The following is a 12,086-nucleotide window of genomic DNA, read 5'->3' as shown; positions in this document are numbered from 1 at the left end:
CACAGGAGGCCACGTCCCGCCGTGTCTTGGTGAGAGGCCTGTTGCTGCTCAGGCTGAAGAGCTGGGGTAGAGCTGTGCAATATGGTGGGTCCGTACTGTGTCAGGAGCCGAGGAATCTTTCCTCAACCCTCTTGGCAGCATCCACAGCTTTGCAAAATCACAGAATATTATTATCAGAAAAACTGTAACCCCTTCATTTCACACATGAGAAAATCGATGCTTGCTGGGGTGAGAGGGCCTGTCCGAACTCACAGGACTATCATCCGGAGCCTATATGCATGGCCCGTCTGTCCCGTGCTCTCTCCACGACATCATTGTAGGCAAGTCACCTGGTCCCTTTATTTTATTTGACAACAAAAATAACCTACCATCCTCAGATAGACCGTGAGACTTGTTTTACTGACTTCTTAAACAAGGGCCTACATAAAGGTGATTCAGAACATGTCCACAAACAGATGTGAAGGCGTGGGAAATAATACTTTTTCCTCCCGCTCTGTTGAGACTTTGTTTAGCTTGGCAGTTCTGTTATGTGCTTTTTGATGAACTCCTGAATCGGAAAAACTTGTGAGGGAAAAGTTCTAAAAAGCTAACCTTGAGCGTGGCTTTTTTACTTCTGCTACCGCCTGTCTTGATGTTTTCTATGCGATCTGCATGTGCAGTAATATCCCACAGGACAATCTAAAACAGAAGTAAATGTTATTACAACATATTTCCAGGAAATAGCTAATTGGGTTTTAAAGATTTTTTAAGACCTATTGGTATTGGCATACAATCCGATAAATCAATGACCCTGAAGGATAATCAAATTTAGCCTCTATCCTTAGTAAGTCAGCAACTTTTAATAGGGAAAAGAATGTTTTCTCCTCTAAAAAGTATTTTTAGCACTTTGATTTTGGTGCTTCTGCTTGTGTTAATAAAGGCTAGTAGTTTTTTTTTTTTTAACTCCAAGATGAACGGTATATAATTTCCTCTGCTTTGGGAAGACTTCTTCCTCTGTCTTTGGGAAAGTGCTGTAATTGTGGGGAGAGATGCTTTACCTGTTCTTCAGAAGCACAGATACCCGATTGTCCAAAAAGACTGGAAAATGATGATTTCTACTTAATTGAATATTCTAGCCAACTCCAAATTTGCGTATACACGGTTCATCATTTTTGGAAAAATGAGAATAAACTGGAATGTGCAACACTAAATTAGAATAATTTTCAATGATTAAAAGTCATTTCAACACACTAAAATGTTAAAATGTCAGGATTACAGAATTGCGGGTTATTTTATTTTCATCATTTGCTTTTCTAAAATATTCTCTTTTTAAAAAGTTTTTATTTATTTCTTTAATCTCTATAATCTCTACACCCAACCTGGGACTCAAACTCACAATCCTGAGATCAGGAGTCCAGTACTCTTCTGACTGAGCCAGCCAGGCGCCCCTTTTCTAAAATATTCTTAAACAAAGTCGTATCACCTTCATAATGAGCAACTGAAAGCATTTCAGGATTTACAGGGCTCTGGGTCATCATTCCGACCACCAATTATTGTTGAACAAAACTGAGGGGGAAGTTTTATTTTCCGGTTGTTTTGGTTTTGGATAAATGGTCATGGATGTTGTAGACATTTAAATTTTCAGTCACAAGGAAGTTTTCCTAGCCACACAACAGAAGACCATATGCCCTTAATGGTCACACTCACTGGGTCACAGTGAATTTAAATTATGATCATAAAACAACTTTAAGATTATTGTTTTGCTTTATTAGAGAAACAGGCAATTGGAAGACAGGATCTAAATTTCATATAACTTAGATAACTTGAAAGGAAAAGAAGAGAGGCTCCTAGGTGGCTCAGTCAGTTAAGTGTAGGACTTCAGCTCAGGTCACGATCCTATGGTTCGTGAGTTTGAGCCCTGCGTCAGGCTCTCTGCTGTCAGCACAGAGCCTGCTCCAGATCCTCAGTCCCCCTCTCTCTCTGCTCCTCTCCCCGCTCCTCTCTCTCAAACAATAAATTAAAATATTTTTTAAAGAAAGGAAAAGAAGAAAAAAGCAAATATGGTATCAAATTATACATATGTCAGTTCAGTAATAAATATATGTTTTTCCAGTGAATTTCTGTTCAAATTCTGGACCAGTGCCTGACTGCTATCACCAGGGAAATGTTAGAAGAGGACTCATAACCAAGAGGTATTAATATTAGCTTGTGTTTTTTGGTCTTCTGTGGAATCTTGTACGACGTTCAGTTCTATTCCAACAATACAAACAGATTTGACCCAATTTTGCTGCAGTTATAAGTAGATTATCCGGGACACTGAGAGCCCTGATACCATGTCTAACACATCTGTATACCCCAGTTCTTGGCACAATATTGGCATGCTTTCCTTCTGCTAAATTGGTTCCTTATGTTTTAAAAAAAAAAAACAACCTACCAATATTATCTAAATTAACAAATAGCTGGGGAAAAAAATCCATAAATACCTGCCCATTTATGCAGCCTCCAGCAATGATATTAGGGTCACTTGGACAGAACTTGAAGCAGAAGATGTCATCTGGGCTCTCCAGCATTAACTAAAGTAAACCCCCCAAATTCAAGAGAGAGTGAGAAAACCTATTTAGATCATAGTGAGAAAATAATATTGAGACAATCAAAAGTTGAATTGTATAGCTATCTATAAGAAATGTGGACACAGAGTCTATTCCCAGAATCCTACCTCTGGATGGGAAACTGCTTTTGCTAAATTGTATTGTGCATGTTGGCTACGTGTATGAGAGAGCTATATTCTCAAGGGGCCCAGGTCTCCCCTTCCTCCACCTTCCATGGGTCATTGCTGGGAGATGTTTTAATTTTTTTATAAACAAAAAGACTAAGCTTAGTGTTTCTGAGAAGTATGAAGGTAAGCTCTGTGAGGAGAAGATATTTGTTTTGTTCCCCGCTGTCTAGCTGGCCTGGCACAGAGTGAGCACTCAAAAAGAAAATTCGTTGAATGAGAAAAAATAAAGGTGTTGGCCACTGATAATAGTTCAAATTTTAAAATAATACCAAACACAGAAGGTGAACAAACTCAAGTGCCTGGAGGGTAAGAAGGAGGCCCTGTAAGGAATAGGTATATTAAATCTCTTTGGCACCTGTGTTAATATGTTACCACCAAGCAAAATCCTTGCATGGTTACTCTTCTTCTTTAAACAAAACCATCAGAAATATGGGGCCCTGGGGTGCCTGGGTGGCTCAGTCAGTTGAGCGTCCAACTTCTGCTCAGGTCATGATCTTGCAGTTCGTGAGTTCGAGCCCCACGTCAGGCTCCGTGCTGACAGCTCAGAGCCTGGAGCCTGCTTTGGATTCTGTGTCTTCCTCTCTCTACCCTTTCCCTGCTCATGCTCTGTCTCTGTCTCTCAAAAATGAATGAACTTTAAAAAAAATTTTAATAAAAAAGTTAAAAAAAAAGAAAGAAGGGGCCCAGAGGCCATTGGTTTGCCACCCCTGAGCTAAAGGTTTCAGACTGGAATTGGAGCTAATCATCTTTGTTTATTTGACACTCTGTGGATTCTAGAGAAAACTCTACTTCCAAAATAAATTTAAAAAAAAATTCTCCTATAGTTTTGATAGAACAAAGACAAAAGAAATCATTTGTATTATTTCTTTAATAAATAATTTGCTTGTTTTTTAAAAAGCTAGTCTTTAAAATAGAGGAAAAGGTCCTTCTTTCCTCCTTTTTGCCTGAAAGTTCAGCCACGCTTCCACATTGTGGACTGGTGAGTAATTCTACTCCACTAGAAAATGTTAGAAAACCCCAGTGAGAGAATGGCATCATTTTTGTGGTAAGTAGGCTGACAAGAAAGAACCAGGGATCTGCTATTTTGACCTCTAGGTCTATAATAATTAAAGTACCCCAATCTATTATAGTAAAACTGCCTGAATTCAGATGAATTAGGGAAGAAGGAAGGGAGGAAGGCTAGGTTTTATTAGGGAAAGACTTAGTTATATAATACTTTATAGAAACAAAATATTATATTTAAGTACATTTTAAAAAAACTTAATCTAACACTATAAAGCACCCTAAATAAAACTGTTTTTGAGCAGATGACGGAAACAGAACCCTGTGGGGCAAACCCAGACCTCAGCCTTATTTGGGTTGATTTGTGCGTTTGGTTTGGTTTTAGTTGAACTATTTAAGAGTTGGGAGATTTCACTCAAAATTTCTGATCTGGATTCCTTTGACAAGTTCAACACCTGGCAACAAGAGAGCTGAAGAGTCGCTGTGCCCACAGATGGGCTGTATGCTTTCTGGGGCCATGGTCCCCACCCCCGCCCCGCCCCCCTGTGTTTCCAACACAGGTGTCTGTACTCATTACCATCACCTACTGGTGATCCTCGAACTGAGGAAATTCATGTGAAATTAACATTTATTTGCATTTGAACAAATAGTGTTTAAAGGAAGCCCATAAAAGAGTTTGCTTTTTAAGAATGGTTTAACGTTCCTCTTAAAATCTTTTTTGAAAATAACATACTGATTTGTTCAATAAACTGACTGTAAACTTTAGTCTTGCTCAAATTGATGACAAATTCTGAATCGAAGAAAGCCTAACTTCATAAGGGCTTACCATATTAAGTAACTATAAAGTACTTTGCAATTAAAACTGCTAAAGATAAACGTGAACATAGTATTTGATATTTTTAGACTATGTGGGCAACTCTCCTCAATTACCTGAGGATGTATGGGATCGGAGAAACTCCAGAAAAGAATTAGTGATGGCTGCAGCAATAATTTACCAGAAAAGTGGACTCTGTCTTCAAGGGAGAGTCTTACAGCCATTGACACAGCTATTAGCCCTGATTGAGACACAATTAGAAGTTAAAACCTGCAGCAACTGTACATGGAGAAGTGTTTGTAGGTTTTATTGCTCTACATGGTCACTATTCATTTCCACTTTGATGAAACAAATATATTCAATAAGAGACCAAGAGTCTCTTTGAGCTCTACTGTGTAATACGGTGGCCAGTAGCCACATGTTGCTAATTTAGCACTTGAAAGGTGGTCAGTCCAAATTGAGATGTACTGTTAGTGTAAAATAAACAGTAAACTTCAAAGATTTAGTAAGAAAAAAATTTTTTGTGTGAGAAAAAGGCCAATGTGGGAAGAGGAAAAAAGAGGGAAAGGACATTTTTCTCTGCTTAGTTGCATTTGCACATGAGGCTACCCCCCTTGGCTGCTGAGTGATTTAAAGGAGGTGTGTTTGGGGTGCCTGGGTGGCTCAGTTGGTTCAGCAACCTACTTTGTAGCTCAGGTCATGATCGCAAGGTTCATGAGTTCAAGCCCCACATCGACTGGCTGCTGTCAGTGCAGAGCAGGCTTTGGATCCTCTGCCCCGCCCTCTCTGTCCCTCCCCTGTTTGCACTCTCTCAAAAATAAGTAAACATAAAAAAAATAACAAAGGAGGTGTGTTTCCTCTCTTGCCCTGTAATCAGAGAGGAAGAGTATCAGGAGGAATGGAGCTAGCCTTGGGAGTCCCAAGAGGCTGAGGCAAATCCAGATTCAGCATTTCACCAGCTGGGTGACCTGAGACAGTCACTTCCCTGGCGTGAGCTTGGTTCTGTCCTTGTAGAGGCCACAGTGAGGTGCTGGGAGAACACAGGACTGCAGGATGCCAAGAAAGATCCCGGCAGGTGCACTCAGCAATTGGAAGTTGTCTTACTGAAACTGAGATACTTAGGTAGTGTGTAATTTTACATATAAAAGCAAAAGACTTTCCTTGCCCTCACCAAAGAGAACCACAGTCACGGTCATCTCACCATAGATAGTCGGATGCCATGAGATGGAAGTGACCATATTCTCTGTTAGGTTATGAAGGTCGGTAAAGGATTGGTACTCTTTCAGGTGGGTATCAGTTTTGTCTCCAAAGGTGCCTTCTTCTTCTGCCAGGCACTTCCAGTCATCAATAAATGTGTTCATGATTTCATTTTGCTGCAGGGCTATTTCAACACTATTTTGTTAGGACAAAAACACACACACACACACAAGATGTTGGATTATAGTATTCAATGATAGGTCTTTCGGCAGCTCCTCCTACTTCATTCATACAGAAAAAAACCAAAATATCCTCAATTATACTTGGTAACTAATGATTACCCCCATGTGAAATATGTGACTTAAGAGAAAGAAACCTCCTGTCTGTGTGTTACTCAAAACTTCTAGTGCCAGGATGTTGTTGGCTGATGGTCTGGAACACCTTCGCCATCTGCAGACGCTTCCCAGCCAAGGCTGTGCTCTCCCGGGCCAATGACTGAGCTGACAGCTGCAGGGACACCGTGCCTGCCAAGCTCTGCTTCCTGCAGGACTTCTCCAACAGGCTGGTTCCCCCTGGAGCTTCCTGCCGGGGTGGGCTATGACTTTGCTGAAGCTTTCCTTGCCCAATCCTGCTAACTTTATTTATTATTACTTTTTAAAGTTTATTTATTTTTGAGAGAGAGGGAGAGACAGACCGTGAGCAGGGGAGGGGCAGAGGGAGACAGAAACCAAAGCAGGCTCCCTGCTCTGAGCTGTCGGCCCAGAGCCCGATGTGGGGCTCAAACCCACGAACCTCAAGATCATGACCCGAGCTGAAGTCAGACACTTAACCAACTGAGCCACCCAGGGGCCCAACCAATCCTGCTAATTTAAAAAAAACTTTTTGTTTTTTACACAGTGGGACCCTCAGTAAACCTCTGTTTTACACTCGGTCTCATTTGCTTCCTGAAAAACCCAAACTGACAGAAAATGCCATTTTCTTAGCCATATTTGATACCAAATGATCATACGTACTAATTTGTATACAAATATATTATTAGGATTTTATATATATATTTAGGATTATATGTTAATCAGGATTATAATATATACATATTGTATATATATTGTACATATATTGTACACATATACATAATGTATATAAAATGTAAAACAAGTGGGGCGCCTGGGTGGCGCAGTCGGTTAAGCGTCCGACTTCAGCCAGGTCACGATCTGGCGGTCCGTGAGTTCGAGCCCCGTGTCGGGCTCTGGGCTGATGGCTCAGAGCCTGGAGCCTGTTTCCGATTCTGTGTCTCCCTCTCTCCCTGCCCCTCCCCCGTTCATGCTCTGTCTCTCTCTGTCCCAAAAATAAATAAGCGTTGAAAAAATAAAATGTAAAACAAGTAAGATTCTCAAGGGAAGCTTTGGAATTTAGAAGTATGCTGTATGTGCATCTGTGGTGGTGGTTTTAGTTATCACAAAGTCCTGGAGGCACGAATGTGTTTCATTCCATTGCTAAACCCGCAATACAGGAGACAAGCCCTAAAATGAAGACCTATCCTGCTAACAATGCTAATATTGACCCTTTAAGAACATTCTGAGTGCCAGGCTCATATCTTTTTTTTTTTTTTTTCAATGTTTATTCGAACTGTGAGATCATGACCTGAACCCAAACCGGAGGCTTAACTGACTGAGCCACCCAGGCGCCTTTAGGCCCATCTTTTAATAGCCTAGGGCCCTGGCTTGACAGGCTCCTGTCTTAAAAGTTATGATAGGAGCTCCCAAGTTGGTGAAGGCAAGAAAGTGCCGGGAGGTTGGCAGGCCCCCTCCTCCCCCACCTCCTACCCCTGATAACTTGTCCTATGCAACTCTTCCATTTGGCCGCTCCTGAGTCGCATCCTTTATGATAAACTGGTGATGGTAAGTGAAGTGCTTTCCTGAGTTAGACGAGTCATTCTGGAGAAGTATCAAACTCATTATAGCTGGCTGGTCAGAACTATGTGTAGCACTCCTGGGACTTGAGACTGGCAGCCTGGTGAGACTAAGCCCCTTAACTTGGGGAGACTGCACTAACTCCGGAGAGTGTCTGAGAGTTCGAGAGTTGGAAAAGATACCATGTATTTGGTGTTGGGGGAAAATAAAACCCTTGTTCGGGGCCAGAGGTGGTGTCAGGAAGAACCCTAGAGTCCCATTTTCCTACTTCTTCACATGTTTAGTGACTTTACATATTTAACGAAACTGGACATTATAAATGATGTGTTGTAGAGACTCTGGGTTCTCTTTTGTCCCTCTGAAAAGTGGAGTTTGTTCTATAATGTAGTTAACTTGGCTGGACTCAAACTCTAAATTCTGTCCTCTCTGTGTAGAATAGTAGCTGAAATCTCTGCCTAATTTTTCAGCTTCTAGATGCTGGTAGTTCCTTCTGGACTCTCCTGGGGTTTCCCCTAAAAATGAGTGTGTTAGTCTGCAGCCTAGGATCTTGTTAGACTTTTTATGTGGAACTGGGGTCTCAGCTTGTCTGAGGCTACCACCTTTCCATGACTTCCCCCTGACCATTTGGTTATTCTGTCACCGACAGACCTGTATAAGCCTACAGGTTTCTGTCACTTGAGCCTCCTGTGGATTAGGCAATACTTAAAGAAAAAACACTGCAAATGTGCACATCTCATCCTTCTCTCCTCCAGTTTCTGCTTACTTTAGGTCACTCTCTTGAGCCTTCAAATAGTTGTGTGTGTGTTTCTGTGTAACTCTTGTTTTCTAGATCTTATAATTATTTTCTGTGAGTTTGACCAACTTATTCCACCATTACTTAGTCACTTGTTTATTTTTTAATTTTTTTTAACGTTCATTTATTTTTGAGACAGAGAGAGACAGAGCATGAACGGGGGAGGGGCAGAGAGAGAGGGAGACACAGAATCGGAAGCAGGCTCCAGGCTCTGAGCCATCAGCCCAGAGCCCGATGCAGGGCTCGAACTCGCGTACCGCGAGATCGTGACCTGAGCTGAAGTCGGACGCTTAACCAACTGAGCCACCCAGGCGCCCCTAGTCACTTGTTTATAATATGAAACTGAGGTATGTTCTTGAAAGAAGTAGTATTATAAACAAACAAAAAACGAAACCAAAAAATAGTTACTATAAGTTTCTGTCATGTTTATTGCTCCTGCATATGCTTAGGTTTGAAAACCCAGCTCATTCACATGACCTCTGGGACTCCCACAATTAGAATGCCACCAGAGGTTTTACCCTAATGACTGATAGTCCAAATAGCTTGTTTTTTTAATAGGTGTGGTAAGCTGAAAGAGTGGCTCTTGATTATGAATGTTCCAAAATAAGAAAAAAAAAAAAAAACCCTCCTGGGGTGCCTGGGTGGCTCAGTGGGTTAAGTGTCCAACTTCGACTCAGGTCATGATCTCGCAGTTCGGGAGTTCAAGCTTCGTGTCGGGCTCTGTGCTGACAGCTCGGAGCCTGGAGCCTGCTTCGGATTCTGTGTCTCCTTCTCTCTTTGACCCTCCCTTGCTCACACTCTGTCTCCCTCTCAAAAATAAAAAATAAACACTAAAAAAAAAAAAAAAGAAAGAAAATCCCCTCCTTTATTTAGACAATTAAATATAAACTCTAAATATTATAATAGATTCTCCTAAAAATGTAATTAAGCAGGATAACCATTTACTACCCCTGCCGTTAAGAATTAACACTACTGTTCACTGCTCAATTGAATACTCTTGGTTAAACTCATCTTCCCAATGATGCTACCAGCATCATCATGATCACCTGGAGTTTGCTGAAAGTGCAGTCACAGACACCACCTTGAATTTACAGAGTCAGAGCCTGCAGTCTAACAAGATCCCCAGGTGATTCATATACGCATTAACGTTGAAACACCCTAGGTCGGGTAGGTTCACAGTCTGGAGCTTCAAGTAGAAGCGTTTGTTAGCATCTTCAAACTCTTGGGTTTGGTTTTGTTTTTTGTTTTTTGTTTTTTTCTCTGTTTCAGCCTGAACGAGAAAGGAATTTCCCAGAGAGGAGCTACGAACAGGGGCCTTTGCTCTGGCTTCCTGATTCTTCCCTCTTAGCTCAAGTTAGGAAGTAATTCACAAGGGAGAAGTGAAGACAGCATCTTTTCGCTGGTTTCGTTTCTTGGTTTCCCTGCACCCCAGTACGTGGTTTCTGAGGGTGATGCAGTGAAGGCTGGCAAACCCATTGTCTGAGTTAAAGTCTGTAAGTACTTTTCTTTTAAAGGGTTTCTCTCTCTCCCCGCCCCCACCCCCAAATGAGCTGTTTCCCAGTTGCTTGAGAATTCTTCTGTCTCCTTTCTTCTCATTTCCTTCTTTTGCAAAATACTGTTTCCCTCAGGTTTGTTATGAGTAAAATTCAGAAAGAGCTCATTTCTAAAAGGGCACTTTTCCCAGAACAAAACCAGGCTTATATTAGCCTTTAAAAAACTGAATAAACCTTAAACAGTTTTAGAGTGGGAAACCTGACAGTGATATATGTACATGGGTTTATTTATTCTTGACCAGGACTACTGTAATTCCTATGCCAATTTTCCTCTTTTTTCTTATGGTTCCGGCTTCTCCTTCCCATGTCTCAGGGAGGGAATTATGAAGCTGTTCACTATCCCTCTCTAAGCATGGCAACTGAAATAAAAGAATAAAGGGTCTAAAGATAATACACAATGTGGATAATTGAGAATTGGCTATAGGCCACTTATACCCTTGAGATGGATTGTACATAGACTTCTCATTTTTAATATTCTTAGCTGGAAAAATTTTAATCACTAAAATTTGAAATGGGGAAAGAGAGACCTTAGGTTTTCTTGTTTGTTTCTCATTGTCCCATAGGAAAAGTACAGCATGCTTCCCATAAATGAATGAGTGGCAAATAGTTAATGCACTCTCTGTTCTTTTGTTTTTGTTGTTTTGTTTTGTAGCTGAGCAGAAATACAGTTAATTATGTTGCTAGACAAGAAAAGGAGGCTTACTTCAAAGTCAGGCATAGCCGCACCTGATTTTCATTTCCCCTCATCAAGCAGCAGAGTCCACAAAACAGCAACCCCCTTTTAAAAGCATTGAGCCCCTGGCAATTTCGGGAGGTTTCATGGAATTATGCCTGTAGTGTGCCCCCCCTAGCCTTGCCATGAGATATACAGGATGTAATTCTACCAGTTTTTCTGTATCTTTAATATCTTCTCCAGAGACCTGCTAGAACTGAAATTCTGTGAGGAGAAACTGTGTTCGTGCCTCTGGGTTTCTGGCTCTTTGTTAAAAGGCATTGTATTTGCTTTGCTGTCCTTAGCTTTGATTCCATAGTCCTTCTGGTGGCTGGCACAATGACACAGCAGGCAAGCCAGCTAAAGTGTATGACTAGTTAGCAAGGGACAGCCTGTCAAACAGCTGTTAGTCGTTAGGCATTGATGGAACATCTCTCTTTCTCTTTGCTCCACCTTTTAACAAACTTCACAAGAAGCCTTGACCCAGAGTAAACATAGCTATACATATATATTTTGTCTAGTTTAATGCACTCTCTTTGCATCATTGGGGAATTTTTGAACCAAACTCCCCCTAGACACAGGACACAAGTTTTGAGAGTTGTTGGAATTTTCAGGACATTTAAACAGTGGGAAAATTAATGCTGTTTTCTTAAAAATGAAAAAGAAAAAGCATGGGCTGTGTATGAAGTTGACCAACAAATTTTTAATTTTGGAAAGAAACGGAAACCAACCTACAAGGTACCACTGGCAGACCTGTCCACCACTGGTTCCGCTTCTCTGAACTCCAATATTGACTTGAGAACTTGTCAAGCTCTTTCTCTGATTTAGAAATCCCAGGTTCCTAGTAACGGTGGGGGGGGGGGGCCCGCCCCTTTCTGAAGACACCTCTCTCAGATCCACTAAGAGTGGAATCAACGCAGGAATTAGGGGTGAGGAATAAGATGTACAAGGGTACATCTGAATCGACTTCAGGTTATTAACAAAGATCAGCATCGTCATGAACAGTATATGTCTCCTCATCTTTGTAATCATACACAAGTAAATGAAGCAAAGAAGGGGAGTAAGGAGGAGAGAAAAAAGACTTAAATAAAAGAACCATGGTATGGGGTGCCTGGGTGGCTCAGTCGGTTGAGCATCTGACTTCAGCTCAGGTCATGATCTCGTGGTTTGTAGGTTCAAGCCCTATGTTGCACTCCGTGCTGACAGCTCACAGCTGGAGCCTGCTTCAGATTCTGTGTCTCCCTCTCTCTCTGCCCCTCCCCTGCTCATGCTCTGTCTGTTTCTCTTTCAAAACTAAACATTGAAAAAAAAAAAAACTATGGTAAATAAATAATTGTTAATTTGCTGTTA

At 41.2% G+C, this 12,086-nt stretch overlaps 1 protein-coding gene across 4 annotated transcripts in view; it reads right to left on the bottom strand.

The window, feature by feature from the left end:
* DNAI3 (dynein axonemal intermediate chain 3) overlaps positions 1 to 12,086 on the bottom strand; it is a 97,916-nt gene that overhangs the window by 43,943 nt on the left and 41,887 nt on the right. For all 4 annotated transcript variants that reach the window (XM_040470822.1, XM_040470820.1, XM_040470819.1 and 1 more), the window contains exons 9-12: positions 5,773 to 5,963; positions 4,688 to 4,812; positions 2,463 to 2,552; positions 592 to 678 (exon numbers count right to left, since the gene is read on the bottom strand). In XM_040470822.1, coding sequence (XP_040326756.1) covers positions 592 to 678; positions 2,463 to 2,552; positions 4,688 to 4,812; positions 5,773 to 5,963 — 493 coding nt within the window. The remainder of the gene's footprint in view (positions 1 to 591; positions 679 to 2,462; positions 2,553 to 4,687; positions 4,813 to 5,772; positions 5,964 to 12,086) is intronic.

The sequence above is a fragment of the Herpailurus yagouaroundi genome, unplaced genomic scaffold, assembly GCF_014898765.1.
Source record: "Herpailurus yagouaroundi ecotype Mexico unplaced genomic scaffold, PumYag 77, whole genome shotgun sequence".
In the NCBI taxonomy this organism is placed as follows: domain Eukaryota; kingdom Metazoa; phylum Chordata; class Mammalia; order Carnivora; family Felidae; genus Herpailurus; species Herpailurus yagouaroundi.
The sequence above is the reverse complement of the archived record's forward strand: the minus strand, read 5'-3'. Positions and strand labels throughout refer to the sequence as shown.